At 41.0% G+C, this 20,612-nt stretch overlaps 1 protein-coding gene across 1 annotated transcript in view; it reads left to right on the top strand.

Moving 5' to 3' along the window:
* ALK (ALK receptor tyrosine kinase) overlaps nucleotides 1–20,612 on the top strand; it is a 221,736-nt gene that overhangs the window by 136,300 nt on the left and 64,824 nt on the right. Inside the window, exons 5-7 of the mRNA XM_041489383.1 lie at nucleotides 11,080–11,211; nucleotides 18,516–18,647; nucleotides 19,509–19,609. Of these exons, the coding sequence (XP_041345317.1) occupies nucleotides 11,080–11,211; nucleotides 18,516–18,647; nucleotides 19,509–19,609 (365 nt within the window). The remainder of the gene's footprint in view (nucleotides 1–11,079; nucleotides 11,212–18,515; nucleotides 18,648–19,508; nucleotides 19,610–20,612) is intronic.

Here is a 20,612-nt window from a genome sequence, read left to right as displayed (position 1 = left end):
TTTAATTTCCAAGAATACCCTGAATGACCGATAACTTGGATTTGGTACCCTGTCTTTGCCAGGTCTCAGTTCCCTGGGCTGCCCTACTGCTCTGCTGAGCACAGAATGCAGCTGCTGCTGTGAGCCCACGGGCTTCTGAGCTTTCTGACCCTGTCACCACCCATGGGATCTTGGATCATTGATTTTATCCACATTAGATGCTAGGGCAAGGCACTTTTATCATCTTTGTGATACCTCATTGACAGACTGTTTAAAATTATATTGCTCACTCAAAAGCAGCAGTAATGACCTGTGGGATGGAAGGAAGGGCATGGTCCAAATGGAGCTGAGAGCCTCTGCTGTAAGTGCAGCTGCACAAGAATTCTGCTGCTGTCTCACAAGAGATCCTAGAAAAGGGGGCAAGGCATTTTTCCTGGGGGAAGGAGTAGGTCAGTCTATTTTGTTACTGGTATTTCAGTAAACTTTCTGTATGAAGATTCCCTCTGTCCTACGGGTTGCCTTCCTGGCTTTGAGTTACTGCAGTGATGTAAGCTAGTGGCATTCTTTATGGTGGTGAACTGCATCCACATCCCATTAAGTTAAAGCCCTGGGAGAGCTGGAAGTCAGGTATTTTAACTGTTCTCTTTGTAAAAAAATATATAGTGGACATATAAAACCTTTGCACCCAGTGTAACTTTACTATAGCATGGAGAGGACCATGGGCAGCTTCAGGTGAGTGGAGGTACAAATACAGTGACCAGTGGGGCAGAGTAAAAAACAGGAGGAGTGTCTGTCCCTAAGATCACTGCCCTTGTCCAGATAGCCACTGCCAGAGAGAATTCCTAATGAAATGTGTACAAAAATTAATATCAATGATTACTTGGGTTTTTTAATTGATACTTCAAGATCAAATGTAGACATACAAAGTAGCTTCGAGGTCTTCCCTAGCCTATTTTATGGCCAAAAAAAAGTTTGGTGATTCTTTTTTGATTGTTCAATGCATTTGTGCACTTTGTACTGTCAAGTGAGTGTAAGCTTGCTCTCTGTAACCCTGTCCTAAACTGATGGTGTTTTTTGCATCAATACCTTCCTTGAAACAGCACCATGATCCAGTAGATGTTTGGTGGAGTGTACACATAATTTCACTGCTTGTTGTAGCTGGTAAATTGGTTCATATTTCTCTTTTCTTAATTCCTGGTACACCTAATTACTTTTTGATTGCCAGTCATTTGGAATACTGTGCCTGTGTGGCTGGGTATTTTAGGGTATTTTACTGCCCCTGCCTGCCACAAGACCAGACTAACCCCATTTACTTTGCTGTGGGGCTACCATTTCATATTCTCTTTTTATCATTTATTTTTTTACCAGAATGTTTGTTTGCTAGGACTAGATGAAGAACTGTGTTTCTTCCTAATTCTTTATTTTGTATAATGAATTGTTGAACAGTTGTAAAGGATTTGCCTGCTAGGAAGAGGTACATTTGCATTTTATAAATAGATTTATCTAAAGTCAACAAGGTGCTATGCTTTGCTGAAACCTACCCAGCTGGGAGGAGCATTTTGCATAACTGCAGTAGCAAATTTGTGAGAATTTAATACTACTGCTGACAGTAATTAAGTGATTAATTAATGGCCAGCTGAATAAGTTAGCAAAATGGGGGGAAAAGGAGTTGGAAAAATCTTGAAGGGGAGCTTTCACTAAACAGAAAGCTTATTGGCAAAGAGGATATAAAGGGATATTTTGGATAGACTTTATGCTTTATGGTGCCAAATTTAAAGAAGAGGACTGCTAAGAAAATGACTGCTCTAAGTAATTGTATGCAACCTCCTGAGAGTTGATTGCACAATTTATTCATTGAAGGGTAAAGGTTTTAGAGAAAACCTAGAGTCAGAGAGAGAGGGAGAAGTCATGGTCGGTCTCCTTGATCTGTTTTTACTCATAGCAACAGTTTGTTAAAATTCCTATCACTGTATTTAAAACAAGTTCAAGAGCCATTTTAATATTATTTAACTACTCCACTCTTAGCCTAACTGCTCTACTGCTGCTGGCAGCCCACAGGCACCTCAACCTCAGGGCATGGTTATTCTCTGTACTGATATTGGTCAACTCCTGCAATCCTCTCTGCATCTTCTTATACTTTTAGAACGTGATCTCATGTGGAAAGCATTAATCAAAGAGTCTGTGAGCATGCCACAAGAGAATAGAGAGTCTGCCTGAAACCAGGGTGGTAGTGTTGGAATTGTAACGTTATAACTTTCTCCATTTTTCCCTGATATCTTCAGTATGTACCTTGGCTTACACAGAGCTAGTCGCTTTGTTATTCACTGACATCTCTTTTTTTTAGCAAGTGTTCCCAATTTTCATAAGTTTCATGCACGTTCAAACATGAATAGAGGTCCTCAGGCAGAGATGTGGACTCCAGGAAGGAGTCTTCTCCAGGCTTTTTTTGATGTTGTGGGCCACTGACCTTCAGCAGCTTTGCTCCTGGGATAATGTCATTCAAGCATAGCAAGGCCTTGGAGCACAGCCTGGGACACAAGCACACAGGGCTGTGCTGGCCCTCTGTCCCTCTGGACTGGCTTCAGAGCACTGAGATGTTGGCGGTTGTTGGTGCATCCAGCTGGAAGAGTCACCCGTGACTCACTGCATCCATGACTCCCTGGTGTTCAGCGATCTGTGGAGGTGGGGGGACATCGAGACTTTCCTTTTCCTTGCCCAGAACTAAAAGCTGGAAGCTTTTAGTGCATCCATGCACATGAAGTCCCTCCCTGTGGCAAACCTGTTGTGTGCAGCCACTGCTCTCCCTCACAGCAAGTGTTCAGGTGCAATTTCATTGCCCATTTTTTGTGGGTTTGAGGTATCATTGCTCACTTTTCAAAGTGGAAATCAGCTGCTTGATGACAACTTGCTGCCTTCCCGCAACTGCAGAAGTTGGCACAGTGGAGAGGGACACAACAGGAAACTTACTTCCCCAAGAAAACTTCTGCTTCTACCTGGAGCAACAATTGCTCTTCCACTGTGGGGCCCCTGCTTTGCCCAGTAAGGGAGTGGCTGTGGTGTGGTGAGGAGTCCCTGCACTCTGCTGGGAGGGACCACATGTGCATGCTCAGGGCTGTGCTGATTTGTGATATTCCACCTGCCACCCCCAGCAACCCATCTGTACTAAGGCCAAAAACCTTAATACTGCTGACAGCTAAAGTGGAGAGACTACTTAAAACACTTACAGAAAGAGAATTGTATTTTAGGTATGAAAAATCTCATTCCTATCTAAAATGCTGTTTGAATACAATTAAGTCTCGTCCCTTTATTTGTGTTTTTCATGACCAGGCATATGAATATACCTCTCTTGTTAAATGGATTGGCAATGCTGAAAGAGAGCTTGCTGAGATGCTGCTATTGCAGGGTTAAGGGAGAGATTATATCTTACCTGTGTGGAATCAGCCCTTGATGAGCTATGAAAATATTCTCCAGTCTCTTCTTTTTCCTTGAATCTGGGCATCTTCAGTCCAACTGGTACAGGAAGTAGCAGAAGTCAGAGAGCTTGTCTGGTTTGGGCCATTTACAGGCTCATTTTAGGTGATTGAAATCAGTTGACAAGTACCTCAGTTTGCTCATCTTTAAAATGTTATTGATGTTCATGGTCTTCTTGCTGGGCTGTTTTTAAGAACAAAGAATTGAAAAAAAATCTGTGTATAGTGTCAGTGTTGGTTGTGCTAGGAACTGCAGAACTGGAAGAGGCAAAGATAACACTTACTTTAATAATTGAAAATGGATTTGAACTAAGCCTCCTAAGAAGCAAAAGGTGGAAAATTACATGTATTTCCTACCTAATCAGCTCTTACAGTTTCCCCAAGAGGCACACATGAGGTTTGGAAGCACAGTTTTCATGCCTTTTCTCCAGCAGCTTTGTTTTATTTCACATTCAGTTCTGTGTCTGATGCTGAGGTAGGACCTGTGCTAAATCAGCTCCTGTTGTCTGTAAATAAGCTGGGAGATCTTAGCCACCTCATGGTTTTGTCAGTGCCTGCCGCGTGTGGCAGGCAGCATTCATCTTTCAGTGAGGCAGCAATCAGTCTGCTGGTGTTTCCCATGGAAAAGATTGTTCCCTGGGAAGAGCTGTTCTCCAAGCCTATTCAGACCCAGAAAAGTCTGATGGGAATAGCAGAGCTAATAATAGAAGTTGGACTTTTTATTTTCCCTCTACAAGGTATGAATTTTGAAAAATTCACAGGAGGTCACTGAAAAGGGGTTTTTGACTTTGTTTTTGTGGAGATTTTTTTTTTTTCTTTTAACCAGCTGCTTACTGTTAGAAATATATAGTATTCACTTGTTTTAGGAGAAACATGAAACCTAGGGGAGAGGGTTTTTTGTTGGTGTTTTTTTAATCTCGCGAAAATGCAGCTGTACCTAGAAAGATGCAATTGTATCTGAGAGAAAAGAGAAACAAACAGCAAATGCAGCCTGATATTGAAACAAGGGCAATGAAAACCAACCAAAAGAAACAAGATTTGGGATTTTAATAAAATTACTCTATGCCACTGGATTATTCTAAGTCAGAATGTTCATATTTATGGATGAAAGCCTTAAATATCTACTGTGTTACATGAAATTTTAAAAAGATCCAGTGACTATGTATGCACAGTATTTCATACAATAAGTATTCTCCTTCTCTTTTGGCACTTTTCAATTCAGTAGATGCCACAGAATATGTAGGTATCACAGTAGGATGGAAAATCACACTTTCATTATGAAGTTCACTGCTGCTGTTTACTTGTTTACTGTTAATTTTTGGATGTGCAGTTGGAGCTGCTTATTGAATGGTAACAAATCACCAGAAAAATAGGTACGTTACCATGAACCCTAGCAAAAAAACCCAAAAGAAGCAGCTATATTTTGTGCAGGATTAAGTTCTAGGGGAATACATTATCATGTCATTTACTGAACTTAACAATTTTTTGTTGTCTCAGGAACTATTAAGACCCTCAGCCAACTTTCCTAATTGAAAATTGAGAAAGTGTGAAATCCATCTAACTTTCTCTTTCCACATTCTTATTTCATTATAGTTTTTTAAGGAAGCTATTTTTCTCTGTAAATTCAGGGAATATACATCACACCAACATTATTGTTGGAAAGTAATTCAGTCAAAAGATAGGAAAAGCAACTAGACCTGGTCGAAAACATTTCTGAGAGAACACAGAAGGTCTGGATAGTCTTGAATGCTGCACAACTCTGGAGAGAGTTCTTGCAACTGAAAACGTGGCAGTGAGCAAGTGCCAGCTCCTCAGGTGTGCTGAGAGCTCTCTTCTGTGCAAGCAATCCTGCTGGCATTAGGCAATGCTGAAGAAGCAGATGTTTAAAATTTGTGTACTAAACGCAGCATCCCTACTCTGAAGCAGCAGAGAAGGAAGGCACATTAGAACAGAGCTGGCTGAATTATTGGCATGAGTGTGTTCCAAACCAGTATGTTCCCTCTTGAATTTCCTGCCCAACATTTTATTTTTGTCTTAATTCAAGTGTTTTCGCATTTCTGGGGTTTATGACAGCATTATTCATATGTTGAAACCTCTAAAGTCAGTTTTCTAACCTAGAATTGATTTAATTTTTTTTTTGTTCTGTGAGAGCTTTGGCCATTTTTATTTTCTCTTTAGATACATTTTGAAATGTTGACATTGTCTTTGGGATGAAAATTCTGTCTGTACATGGCTCTAATGAGCAAGTTTTCTCTTCTTGTAGTAGCTCACTGTGGGAATGCTGCACCCTTATTCTGCAGAGCAGGGGGTGCTCTCTCAATGGGAAGTTATTTGCTGCCCTCTGTCCTGCCTTCATCAAAGGTGTGTTCATTTTCTACTGTGAATTATTCAAGCTGCGCTGTGAAGACAGTAAATAATTTCCTTACAGGTTTTTTTATGCCTGTTATCATAGCATCTCAGTTCCTTACAAACGTTAATGAAATGAACATCACAGAGCTCTTGTGATGAGTTTATTCCCATTTATGTTTAGGAGGTGAAGTAAGAAGATTAAAGGCAGTTTATGTAACTGGAAAAATGGGTGAGCTTTCAGGCATTTACAGGCTGTTTTTTCTGCCTGTAGCAGGCAGTCTAATAAAAAAGATAACATTTCCTCCCACAAATGCATCGTTAGGCAATGACAGTAACAGTAACAATGCTGTTACAAATATTAAAGACTGGAATCATGAAGTGTTGACCAACTTTGCCTGCCTGGTGTGAGAAACATGGAATCCAGTCTTTTTTTCAAAGCATTTTTGAGGACAATGTGTTTCCAAGTATTTCTCTCACTGGCCTCATTTGCAGCTGCAACTACTCGGGTTCCTTGCTGATCTGTATACAGGTGTCCTGGGGTGGGTGGCTGGAAAATGAGAGCAGTGTAGCTTGCTGTGAAAGTTGTGATTTATGTGATCTGCCCTGTATCATGTGGAGTTCAATGGCCATTTGCCAAGGATGGCTTTGCTCCCCTCAAACATGAATTTATCTTTCACTTTGCTCACTCTCTTTCCTCCTTTATTTCATAGCTTCCAACTTCTCTAATGGTGAAAGCGTGGGTATTAGTGACTTGTATAAACAGAAAATTTACTCTGTCCTGTAATATGACTATCCTCAGCACAAAGTGAGCCAGCAGCCTTTGAATGTCTGTCTTGCTGGAGGACTGGAGATAAAGAGTGAGGAAATATGTGGTCATCAAAAATGGCAAGTCATGGAAAAATCAATAATCAGAAACTCCCCCAAATTCTCACTATCCTTTTATAGCTAGACAGCTTCTGTTTTCACACAACCTTTCAATCACCCAAGTAATGTTTTTGTAAAGATCTGAGTGAAAGCTTTGAACTCAAGCCACAGGAGGGACAGGAGAAACTGAGAAGTTAATGACAAATACTTGTGACAGACACACATCATCAACAAGATTGTACAATCCCAGATTTTTAGTGATATTTGGTGGAGGTGCTAAGCTGCAGCACTAGCCCGTTGGAAAACATTTTTTAAGAGATGTAATCAAATAGTAGGAAACTTTCTGTTTTGAGAGATAAACACACATGGTTAGATAAACATGGTGGACTTCCATGGGTAGTTATTTTTTGCTACATATATGCAATTAAAAATGGAAATTTTTCACATTGTGGGCATATAGGGTCTTGCCTTGAGAACCACTGCAATAAACTCAACTGTGTACAACTCAACTATGTACTCCTCAAGGATAGCCCAGAGAGAAGCTGCTCACTGGTAAAATGTGACAAGGCTGTACATTTATTCCAGACCTTTGGAATTTTTGCAGAGTATAAATGAGACAATTTTTAAACAGCAACCAAGTACTGTCCTATTGAGCTCTTTTGCTTTAATGTGTGCTCAGCAGGGGTGCTTCACCTGACTGTTTGTCCCAAAAGCTTTTGGTAGAATTAAAAAATATGGTTTAAGAAGTTGAATGTAGCATGTGAAGGTATAATTATGTTCAGCTTTGTTAAACCCTACATGATAATTAGCAGCATAGCCAGTTTGCCAGATAAGATATATTTTTGTGGATGCCTTCAAGAATTTCTTCTCCATTCCACCTGGCCAAGTGTGGTGGCAGGAAGGTGAAGTTTCCCCTTTTGCAGTGATCAAACACCACCATCTTTCTGGCCAGGTTCCTCAGAGACAGACTCACCAGAGCCTGCCAGCACTCCGTGATTTCTCTGCTGGTCGGGGGACAGGGAAGCAGAGAAGAGGAAACCCAAGTCAGAGAAAATCTGTTGAGAATTGGAATACATCCCCTTGGGTCCCACAGTGCAAGCAGAAAATTGCTGATCCTGCATAAGCTAAGCCACATGATTTTCCTCTTTCCATCCTGATACAGGAAATGGAAAGCAAGTCCAAAAGCATGGGCAGTAAAGATTCCAGGCTGTCATTTGAGTCCAGGGTCTGGTACTGGATTTGAACACTGCCAGGGCTGGACTGTGTTGAGAAGCAGGACCTGTGAGGTACAAAGTCAGCTCTTGTTCCCCAAGGAGTTGTTTTTACTTTTTTACTTTCAATTTAGAGCCTGAAATGCCATTTATTTAATGCTGCTGTTTAAATAATGATTTATAAGCCTCCAAGCCAGCCGTGGTACAGCTTAATTACTGCTGTAATTTATGGATGCCACTGGCTACATAAACACTGCTGTAAATATAAAGGATGTCTCCCACAAATTTTACTCTGATACTTATTTGATACCATTCATTTTCCTTTCCTTACACATCTTCTGTGTGTGAGCTGAGGCCACTTCAGTGATCCAGGTCATTCTGGTTCACTTTGCCAGGAGTAATTGGGTCTGGGAACTGAAAAGATCAAACGTCTGTTTTTCTTGCAAAGTATTTTAATTAAAATTCGAGTTTCCTTGAGCTTGGATGCAAACATCTGCATTAAGTGGCCCATTAAAAGGATTATTTGTATTTGGGCTTTTTTTGGTTATCTATTTGTTTTACTAGTTAATCATGTCCTTTCTCCAATTCATTTTGCCTTTGTGCTCACAGTAAGCAAGCAAACAAGATGGGAATAAATCATGCACTGTAACAGAGCCCAGCCATTCCCCGGGCTGCAGCTTTGCTATTTGTGTTCTCTAACCTATACAAGGAGCACGTATGTATTGGTCTAATGCAAATCTGAGCTAATTCAAGCCTCGTCTCCACAGAGATGAATGAGCATGTAAATCTGCTGCTTTGTTTTGGAGGAATAGCTCCTGGAATTGCCTGATTCCCAGTTGCAACTGACATATTTCAAATACTACAGTCAGTTGGCTTCGGGAGATTTGTGCCCCTAGGCTGCAACAAAAAACACCTGGGAAGACAAGTAGGTTCTCTTGAATGCCTTGGTTCCATTATAATTAGTGTTAATGCAGTTGTGTGCTTGGAAAAGTGAGTGCCTCTAAAAAGTTATAATTAATTGAGTAAACAGAACAACCCCATTGCCTACAATTACCACTCCTCTGAATCTCTGTGTGTCTCTGCAGCTGCTGAAGTAAAACACGGACATTGCTGAAAAGATTGCAGATAAACTGAGAGGGACATGAAAGCTGGTACTAAACATGGGCTTCAAAACCATCTGTGGGGTAATTCAGAGAGATAAGAGTACTTCTGAATTTCAGTAGAACTTAAGGATCTTTTAAAAGTGTCATGATGTTGCTGACTCATGGAAACGCTCTGGGACATGTCTCCTAACTTTTCTTTGGGTGGTACTTCCAACAACGGGATGCTATTCAGGCTCCCTGCACACCCGTAGGAGAAGGGATCACCTACTGAGTACCAGAGTCCCTTCTCACAGCTTTGTAGTGCCCATTTGCACATGAGCTGAGCCCCAAGTGTCTGGCTTGTGGCACATGAAGAGTTTTGCACCTCACAGAGGGAAGGCTCTCAGCGGTGTCTCTGAGGGTGCATTTTTTGTAGGAAGTTCGGCAAAGACAAGGAAGATGCCATCTCACTGCCTTAAACCCTCACCACAGAGCCCACAGAAATTGTCAGCAGCCAGCTCCAAGTTACTTAGTGTATTTTTCCTGCAAAGCTTCTCCTCTGCAGTCATGCCTTGACCCAGACTGGAATACCAGGGCATTGTGCAGCCTGTATGTGGCAAGCCAGAATTGCTCTAAGGAAGGGAAAAAAATTGACCTGACAATAACACAGAGCACCTTTTTGAGGATCTGTCATCCTTTATTAATAAAGTTTGGCATGTATTCCCCCCACTCGTGAGTGATTTGCACCATAAAATAAGCTGGAAGAGAAATAGTGGTTGTTTTCCTACATGCTTCATTAATTTTTAGTTTTGGCAGGCAATATAAATAAAAATATCAAGTGCATATCCAATTGAATCGCCAGTGATTTCCAACTCCCTGTAGTACCAGAGAACATGATGTAGCTGTACTGTTTAGTGAGCACGGATGAGTTAGGCAAACAATGGCTCGCTCTGCCCAGAGGCTTTGGTTTAATCTGGAGCATTTATCCATTTAATATGAGACAGGGCAGTTATTGCTGCAGTGGGGAATTCACAGCACAGATCTCTTTGTTCTTCCAGGCTTGTCTTCCAGCAGTGACTGGAAGCATGTCTTGGCACACTCAGGAAGGTGTCAGTGAACTGCATTCCAGATTTTTGTGGAAGGAACTCTGGCATTTCTCAAGTTTAGATTCCTCCATACACACTGACTCCAGGATGTTATGAATTAAGTATCAGTTGAGATGAGATCAATTGAGATGATCCTACGTATCATCTCAAAGAACTTGGGATGAGAGAATTCCTTCAGTAAGGAAAGTGATACCGGTCAGGCTACTTGATATCTGACTTCTCAGCTGTCGCGGGAATCAAGTGCCTCCAGAAAAGGATGGTTCTTAGAGAAAATTGCCCGGGGTCATTTCTGAGTGGGTGATATTGACCTCTAATTGTAATGTGTGATGACCTCATTTCATAAGAACTGTCTCCTTTGACATTGCTGGATGTCTTTTGCTGCTTAGCACAGGTAAAATGAGCTGGTGCCTTCTGTCTCTTGCTGGATGTAGTCTGCTGTGGGCTCCCTGACTCAAGGGAGTGCAGGAGCAGGAGTAGGCATAGAAGAGAAAGAAAATTACAAGTAGAGGTTGAACCGTTTTCTCTCCTGCAGAGAATACGACAACACAATTCACCCAAAGCAAAGGTAATGCATGTTGCCAAAAGAGCATGATGAAAGCTTGTGCTCTTTCTGAATCCTGTAGCCATGTTTACTGCTGAGCTAGACAGAGAGGATATCAGCTTTCAGGACTGTCACTGCAGCAGTAAATTCACACACAATTAAAAACCTATCATGTATTGTGTTCTTGAGAAGTACCAGAGCAGGATGCAGGATTTAAGCCCTCCAGAGGTCAAAGCTGCCTTCCATATTACAGCACCAGAAAGGCCTGGGGAACTGAAATTCTCTACTAGGTGGACTATTAGGCATTTGACAAGATTAAATAGGTCAAAAAAATTATCAAGTAAGTATTGAATTGAGAAGATTTCACAAGGTGTTTGTCTCTTCAGTGTTATGCAGTATGCTGTAACCCGTTGGTTGAAAGAAAGGCAGTTTGGTTATCTGAAGTGTTTTTGTTGTTTTTTTTTTCTTTTTCTCTAGGATCTGCCTCTCTCTCAAAAATGGCTCTGGAGGGTTCCTTCAGCTGCTGGAATGGAACAGCGATCAGGCTGGGGCAGGCGTGTGACTTCCTCCAGGACTGTGCTGAGGGAGAAGATGAGGGAGATATGTGCAGTGAGTAAATCCTAACCCCCAGGTCGTACCATCCTTTTTACATTGATTGGTTTGAACTTTAATGTCTGAGACTTCACCAACAGACTCATTTGGTGCTATCAAAAGACCTGTATCCCCCATAACAGGTGCCATTTCCCGGATGTCTGCCTGGAGTGCACCATTTGATATTTCTGGGCTCACCTACATCAGTTCTACAGCAGCTTCTTAACATGCTCTCGGTGCTTCATCCCTTCCAGTGTCTTGATCAGAAATGCAAAGGAAGTATAGCCTGAAATAGCTAGGTGCCTTACAGAATTATGAAATGTGTAGTTGGTTAGAGCCTTTAATCAAAATGTAGTGCAGCATGTGGCAGAGAGAGAGGAAGGAGAAAACTTCTAAGATGAAAAATTAGTAAAGCCAGTAGCTTGTCTCTCACCGACTCCTGTATCTTTGTAATTCCTCTGGTTTTCTACTCTCTCTTCAGGAGTCAATAGTCCAATAACATACAGCAGAAGATAGATAGCAGCCTGAGTTTTCTAAGAACTTGCTGTGCCTGAGTACTTCAAAAATGTGCTGTGGAACTCAGATAGTTTAGGACCTTCCTTTGACCGTCTTGAAGGTGCCTTATCACTTTTTCTATACCTCTGTAGATTCCACCTCCAGCATCCTCCCATCTGCCAGCCTGTAGATAGTTAGGAGTGGTGGGTTGTCAGCTATATGGTTGTCTAGAGGGCAAATATATCAAGAAAAACAAATATTGAGAGTTTATTATTCAAAGTGTATGTGCCACAGCTGATCTAGCCTGTGGGCTGTTACAATAGAACTGGGTTGATTTGGTATGTAAAAAACATGTTTGCTGTTTCTAGCAAGAACTTAACATGAGTGATATACAACTTCTAGCAGATTTCACTTTTGCTAATAAAGAAATAAAGTTACAGACTATATTGGTGTGAAGAACATTGGTTTGACCTGGGATCATCTAGGAAACTAGTTAAAAGCTTGAAATTACAAGCTTCTCCATCATTTTAGATATTGTTACAATTTGAAATGATATTCTTTAATGACCCACTCAGTGGACATTAAATTCACAGGAACAGTATCAGCACTGTGGACTTGCAGCTTCTTAGAACCAATAATGCTTCATATTAGTAATATTGAAACCTTATTTCCATCTAAGACATTTAAAACAGAACTCTAAAACCTCATAATGGCATTTCTGTTGTGTTCTACTCTATAATTTAAAAAAGGTCGAATGCATTTTCATTTCATTGGAAGTAGAGAAACATTATTTACCCTCAACTGTATGCTCAGACACACTTTGGTGCCCGTGTGCTGTAAATGGCTCTGCCTTGTGGGAGTAATCCCAGGGAGAAGGGCAGAGGTCAGAAGGTGGAGTTGCACTGATCATGGATGTAAACTAAATATCACATGGGATGGGGCAGGAGGAACATGCTTGCCTGGTATTTTCAGACCCTGGGTGCACTTGTGGCAGGTCTGTTGTTCATATTCACATATCAGGAGGGCGGCTCTGCTTTTGCCCCTTGCTGCCATCCTGCAGCTGTGGTGAGCCCAGTGGGAAAGCAGCCAGTGCCTCTCTGGCATATGCTGTCCACAGGCCTTGGTTTGGTTGTCTTTTCTCCCTCCATTCATCTGTAGCTGTTTCCACAAGGCAACATGGCACTTGCAGCTGTGTTGGCAAAGGAATGTACTGAGAGTGTCAGTGAGAAAATGTAAAAAGCAGAAGATATTTAGCCAGCTGTTTAGCAGAGCATCACTCCCAGCTTGAGGAGACCACATGCCTTGCATTCACCCATAGGTACTGGAAATGAGAGTTCTTACTTCCAGCCAAAAGGTCCAAAAAGCACTGTCTTCCACTCAAGGAACAAAAAAGCATAGCTTGCCTGAGCAGGAGCCCAGGCTGTGGATATGCCTGCTTATCCACCCACAAGCCTGCTCAGTTCTGTGGCTGATCCTTCTGCTTTTGCTTCTTTACAGTGCTGAATATTGTTGGCATAAGGTTTCTTACACAAAACAGAGAAGTGATCTAATGTTTGAGGTGTCAGATATATCTGAGTGGCAGCCTAACACAAAACATATGTCATCTTTCAGCATTTTAGTTGTCATTTTACTCCTGAGCAACACGGATATTTTCATCAGCTTTTTGCAAGTGTGGTAAAAAGTGATTCAGATTTATCAAGCAGAGAAAAGGGTTTCCCAAATGGTTCTGCTTAGACAAAAGAGCTGTCAGAAAAAGATGAGCTATGCTCAAAACTGAGGCGAGATGTTTTAAAAATGCCATTATCAAAGGCTTCTATCTTTGAGCTTCAATGAGGTGTTGGTTTTTTTTGCCTTTCGCAGTCTTTCAGCTTTACAGGTTTTACAATAAAACTGATTGGTTTTATTATGATTTTAATTTTTTTCCCTAATAATTTGAATTTTGTTCCTGTCTTAGCTGAAAAAGATCTCTCTACAGCCTGCTGTTTGCTAACATCTCTTTACTTATTAATGGCCAATGAAACATCATGGTGCTTGTTCTGCCTTGCAACCAATTAGTCTATGTAGAATTTGTAAAACCAGAGAGGAATGACCCCTAGAGAAAAACATGTTTGAGTCATAATCAGATATCCTTGCAGGAGTAAAAGACAGCCTCAAAGAGGCAGATGAGGGATGAGAGACTGAGCTGCACGTGTTTGTTGACTCAGGATCAGACACAGAGATTCACCAGCCTGATGGAAGTGCCACACCAGAAATTATTTGGCAGAGCATACACTGCAGACACATATTATTACTTCAGATAGCACTGGTGGGGTGTCTCTGCTGGTAAATTCATGCCTTTCCAGATATAGAAACTACACATGGCAGCCATGGCAGGCTTTGACTCAAGGTTTCTGCTGAATTCTTAAATTGAAAGATATATTCCTCTATAAAAGTGCTTTTTTAATGATGTAATAGCTGGAGCTGGATGCCTCTGAAGAGCAGCCTTGAACAAGTCCCTGGTTGATTGTACTCAAACACTATGAATTCCCCAGCCTTCATGTGACTGTTTGGACCAGTTGTCCCCCATATGAGGCTCTGGGAGCTCTTCCCATTCATCACTGTGTCCCTTGCTCGCCTCTAGGTAGGATGTTTCTTATTTCCAAGGCTGCAGCTTCTGTTAATGAAGTCCTTATCTTCTGTCTTGAACCAGCTCTAGGGTTTTCTCATATTTGACTGAGTGGAAAGTTCAGCATATCTGGTGAAAGTTCACAGCTTGTGCCTTAAGCTTCAGCAAATTTATCTATTAATGCTAAGCAACAAATTCTATATAAGTAGTTTACCAAATCAATCAACATATGGATAGAACTTATTGAAGAAAATTTTTCTCTTATTGTAGTAATCACATGTAATATACTTTCTGTGGTACAAGACTGACACAAAAACTCATATTATTTACTAACATAGATGGGCAGGGCTCTGTTTTACAGAAAGAGTGAATCTGTTTTAGCAGTTTTGTACTTCTCTTTTTAATTAACAGTGTCTGGAATTGTGGTTAAATAACCTTTCATTGCAGGGCAGCAAGTCAGGGCAAAAGTTAAAACTTTACTGAAAAGGGATGCATGCAATTCTGTCTAGTCCAAAACTATTTTACTTTCTGTGACAAATTCAGAAAAAAAACTTTCATCCTTAGAAAATATTGGCTTGTCAGTCCAAGCATGTTAGGCAAGTAATGGATATATTCTAAAAATGGTAACATTTTAAATAATGGAGGTTCCAGTAGTATATTTATTATCTAGAGACGCAGAACTTACAGGAATCACTCAGGATACAATTAACCCAGAACTGGTTCTTCTGGGAATTTGAACCCATATTTTCGATTTACATAAAGAGTTTCCAAGCTTATGGTCTGGAGTTCTGGTCTAGTTCAGAAGAAAATGGTTACCCAAGTCTCTCCTGAGGTTGCACTTCCACGTTTTATGAATTTTAGCTGGAACAGGAAGTAATGTCCTCTTTATCTTTCAAATAAATCTCATAATCTCGGTTATAGGGTAATTTTCACTCTGCTTCATTGAATATTTAAGGATGTGAAGCACCTTAGCAGGTGAGATAAGGAAGACAAGTGTCTGGTTCCTGAAAGGAGGGGCTCAGCCTGTGGTGGGAGGACTGCATGCACACATCAATCTAAAGGCCAGATGGCAGCTAGAGCAGGAACCTTTAAAGTTTGATTTTCTGATAATGTGGATGAGTGACCAAAAAAAGCGTTGATAATCAATTTTACAGTGGCCAGTTTGCTTTCCAGGCAAAAACGTGTGAAGAAATCGTGGGATTGGTTTTTTATCCAGATGCAGCCCAGCAGAGTCTTCCTGCAAGCAAAATGATGAAGTAGCAACCTGTTGCCAGGCCATGCTATGCTCTTAAGGTTCCTGTCTTGCATACACTAATCCTTCTGCTCCTTCCTTTATCAAAAGCTGTACTTATAGAAATGAATTCTAACCTCTGGCAGTGTTGAGCTCAGCAAAGCCATCTGCCATTAAAGGATAACTCCGCTGACTGTTGAAAAGTATTTTCTCTTTTTATGCTTCATTTCTGGTAGAATTTGGCTGGCCAACTTCGCTAGCATAGAAGAATCATTGAAACAAACTCATGTTTAAGATTCATGTGATTCTTTAAATTGAGTAGCTGATCTGTTTGGCTTCTGAGATTTCCTCCTAAACTTGGTAAAAGGTCTGTACATACAGAGTAGTCTTTAATGCTTTTGTTCTTTATAATACCAGTTTGGAATTTCACCCAGGAGTTAAAACTCTAGTATCTGGTTGATTTACACCTAGTTTTGAAGCAAGAGATGACTCCATCTGCTTCATAAATTGTATCAGTTACTAATTCTCTACTATTAATGGATGAAAAATCTGGTTAAAAAAAAGAACTTATTTAGAATTTTCTTGAAAGGTATTTAATTCTGAAGGGTAAAGAACAAGTTTAGCCTTCAACAGCTTTTCCCTGCTTGCCCACCCACATAAAAGGTGAGACTCTTGCATTGTCAGGGTGCTTCAGTTTCATTGGACTACTCTGTTCTCCATCTCGTACCCACAAGTTGTATCTTAATCTTACTAAGGCTTAAATCTTCTGAGGTTTCTGTCACTGGCATTAATATCCAAAATGGCAGGTTTCAGTAGAAGTAATCCCTGCCCTCTAATTTCCATGATTTTCCAATAAAGTCAGAGCAGCTTCCCCTCATCAGTGCAGTGTCTGTGCTAATGTGAGTTTCAGTCACAAACACATGAAATGGAGAAGTACAGGTTGGAGAGAAGTGGTATCCAAAGAGGTCTCTGTGGAGTACCAACACATGGAATCACAGGTGCTGTACATATTCAAGGTAAGAAAGAGCAGCAAAGAAAATGCATCCAGGGCATGAGACATCTGAAAACTCATAAAACATTAATTTGGGGAAAGGGAATGAAATATTCTGTGAAAGTAATAGCTTTTTATTTATGCCCTTACTCGTTCATCGACAGTGAGCTTTTCCTTCAGGCAGGGATTGCTACTTAGATGGCTCCTCCTGCTGCTCTGACGTGTTTACATCATCCTAGATAGCAAATGGCCACGACATGAATTCAGTTGGACACCAAGCCAAGCTGTTTCTGTGGGAATTCAGGGCACATTATAATTTGTCATTTTCTTTGTATCCCAGCCTCAGGCTGTGCAATGAAATATAATCAAGTTCTGCAGAGGGGTGAAATACAGGGAAGTAACTCTCTGCTTAACAGCTTCACATTTAAAGACTAGGGCTGAATGAATTTAGAGATTTTTAAAAAGAAAAACTTGGAAAAGCCCTAACTTCAGTACAGGTTTTAATTTTTTTCATAATGGGTTTAGATGGTTGCCCAAAATACCACTAAAATGTGGCTCTTGCCTCAATGTCAGGTTCCAGGTCCAAAACTAGCCCTACTAAAAAGCTACAGATAGAGGATTTGTTTCACTTTCCTCTCACAAGTGAGTTGTGATTCAGGGTCTCAGAAAATCAAATGTTTGTGGTCTGGATGCTGCAGTTGTGGTGTTCCACAGCTGTTTTCTCTGGGTACACCAAGGAACACCTGCATGTGCCAATGCCTTTTGAGGTGTGTGAGCCAAAGCTGGGGTCCTGTGAGCAGGTCTGAAATCTCAGCTAGGGGGATCTGCTGGTACTTAAACATTCTGAATTATCTGGAGTTTGAATACTGGTGCCTCATTGTCTGACAGCCTCTCTATAGATATATAATTTCAGAGGGAAAAGAAATTAATAATCACAACAAATTATGTGTTCAAGAGCCTCTTCTTCTCATAGAGGAGCTAATGAAATTACTGGTATCACTTGACCAGAAGATTCTCTTGCTTTAGAAGTTTGTGGTCTATCCTACTGCTTGTAAGTGAAGAAATTTTTATTCTGATTTTATCAAGCAGCTAAAAGTAAAAAAAAAAAAAAAAAAAAAAAAAAAAAAAACACCAAACCTGGATATGTGTTTGCACATTAAATTTCATTTCTATCTTTCAATTTTTAACAGATTTCATGTGTCATTCTCCTCTCTTGGAGCAAAAGTAGCAATACTTTGCACCCCCCGGAAGCACAACTTGCAGTTGTAGGTAGATTAGTAAATGGAAGGCATGAGATTACCTTCTGCTTTGAATAGGACTACTATTGCTTTAAAACTGGCAAATTTCAAGGCAAAAAGCTAATGGAGCTCTATTGTTTGGAGCTGGAAACTGAAATCCTAAGCTAGAGACAGAATGAGCAGGCTTCAAAGCCTGGAAGTATGGATTAAAATAAACTATCCTCTTTCATCTCATGGAAGAGACTCACAGGTTAAAAAAAGTGAGGCACAAAAGGATTCAGTGTTTTACCTGAGGCCACATCAGTGCTCACAGAGAGAAGAGATCATGTTGCTGAGCTGGGCTGAGTAGAAACATGGACTGTAAGGGAGGGAATCTTGTAGGGAATTTATCCCTCTCCAAGATTCCCCCTGTGGTGCTGCAGAAGCAGTGCTTAGGAAAGTCATCTCCAAGATGTGACCTTGAGTGAGCTGATACCTGCAGAGTGAGAGCCCAGGCATTTAGGAGACCCCATGGTGTGTAGTGAGATGTGTCCTCTCACTGGGGTTTGTCAAGGTGTGTGGGGAGTCACTTAGCCGCACTCTGGGGGTTGTTGCCCCCTGCTCCTCTCTCCCCATGGTCAGGCACGTGCTCAATTCCACGCGAAAGGACTGAGGAGCTGGGAGTGCCCTGGTTGGAACAGTCACTGCAGCTCCTGTGTGAGCCCAGGAGCCTCCTTCTCAGCTCACTGGCTTCTTCTGTCTGTGTGCCTTTCCCTCTTGCAGGAAAGCTTCCCTCTGGCTTTTACTGCTCATTCGAAGAAGGGGATTGTGGCTGGACGCCAGGCTCCTCTGCGTCCCATCCTTCTCCATGGCGGATTGGAAGCCCGGAGCACAAGCGCTTCCCTTCCATAGAAGGTGTGTGAGAGTAAACAGTAAGTGTGGAGCACAAGCAGAAATGATACACACATGGTGAGGAGAGGGAATGAAACACAAGGCAAGTTTTCCAGTGAAGCATATTCCAGATTTCTACTCTCAAATGCCATCTTTCCACTCTGAGTGCTTTGAGCAAAAGACTGTCCTGCTCCCTTTTTGTCTTGTGACCCCTTCTAAAAAACTTCATACCAAATGTTCATCTGTCTGACCCTCTACCATACTGATCTCTTTTTTTCTTTCTGATTTTCCTATTTATTTTCACTATTTTTCTGTACTGCTAGTTTTTTCCCCCGCTCACATCCTAATTTTTCTTGTCTTTGCTTCATGATCCCTTGAGTTGGCCTTTTATGTATAATTACTATGTACTTGGTTCTCCTATCTAAATGCCAGTATCTAATCCTTCTCATACAAACAGTTGAAGGCTTAAGCTGCTAAGAGAAAACCCAATACTGCCCTTGTTCCTCTTGTTTACAGAAATTATTCAAGCAGCAAAGAGCTGTAGCTGTATTTTTATTTGGTTTTGGTCAAGATAAATTCTTTTCTTCCAAGTTACATTTTGTTCATAAAAGATACACTTTATTATTTGCCTTGCAAGGAGGATGAATTTAAAGTCATGGAGCAACAGAAGGTGGCAGTGGGGGGAAGGTGGACAGGCTCATGTGATTACTGAGTATGTTTGTTAGGTAGGGGAAGCTGCATCCCTAAGAAATGGAAAAGGCCTTCTGCTCCCTGGAATTCCACTGTGGTAGGAGCCAGCTAACAAAGGCTTGGGGCAGGTTTCACAAATCCTGAAACCCAAAGGTGAGTGCTGCAGTTTGACCTTCTTCCTTTTCTTCCATCCAGGTTGTGCACTCCTCCTTAACACCAGCAAGGCACCAGCAGTAGCAAAGACTGTCATGACCAGCACAACATTTCCAGCTCCTTTGAGGAACTCCCCCTGCGAGGCAAGTCACAATGTTTTCTTTTCTTGTGTAATTTACAGAGCTTTTTTTTGTGTGTTTGACTCAGGTTTTCAAATATAGGTACTAGGTCAGTAGCAAGGCAACAACTATCTCTGGTTTTATTTTCTATAAAATATACTTATTTATGCCCACTGTGCAGGGGAAAGATATGGTTATCTGCTTGAATGCCACAAAATGTACTTTGAAAAACATGTCATTTCCTGTCCTCATTGCATCACATGATGTATTACAATCTTCATAATTAGGTGTGTATGCTGTAAGAATAGGGCATTACATAAACAGCATTACATAAACACAGAGAGGAAGAATCTTACTGCATGAACAAGCATTATATTTGCAACATCCAAGACAGAGTAGGCTTCAGGACTGCCCCTGAGCCATTCAGAAAAGGCAGTACATGCTTTCTCTAGCACAGCTGGGATTTGGGCTGGCAGCTCTTCATGCTGCTACTCTTCAAACCTACCAGTCCTCATGTAGGCCTCGTTCACAGGAGTGCTGAAGTTAGCAGCAGCAGAGAGAAATTTATCCAGAATGGAGCCAGGTTCATATTAAGCAGAAAAACTATTGACAGTGACAAGACATCAGCTTAAGCAAGTACATCAAGGCTTGCCAGACAACCTTGCTCATGCTTGTCATTTCTCAGTTAGTTGTATTTTTTAATTTTTTTTTTAATATTTTTTTAAAATATTTTTTAAAGTGCAGCTTCAGAAAGATTACCTGTCTGCATCTTCTTATTCTGTAGCTTCACAGATTGTAGGATCACTGATAAGATTTATTTCTGACTTATGGCTTTGAACCATGCCTAGTGAGCTAAAGCATTTCACATCTTCACAGTCACTCAGAAATCTCCTATAAGCTACTGGATCCTGGAGCAGAGGGATTTAGGAAAACTGATACTAATGAAGTGCAGCTGTTTGTTGGTTGAGTACTGAACAGACAAAAAAATCTGTTCCAGTGATCTTTAAATGCAGAAAGGACAAGAAGG

The sequence above is a fragment of the Pyrgilauda ruficollis genome, unplaced genomic scaffold, assembly GCF_017590135.1.
Source record: "Pyrgilauda ruficollis isolate IOZ18807 unplaced genomic scaffold, ASM1759013v1 scaffold93, whole genome shotgun sequence".
Taxonomy (NCBI): Eukaryota; Metazoa; Chordata; class Aves; order Passeriformes; family Passeridae; genus Pyrgilauda; species Pyrgilauda ruficollis.
The sequence above is the reverse complement of the archived record's forward strand: the minus strand, read 5'-3'. Positions and strand labels throughout refer to the sequence as shown.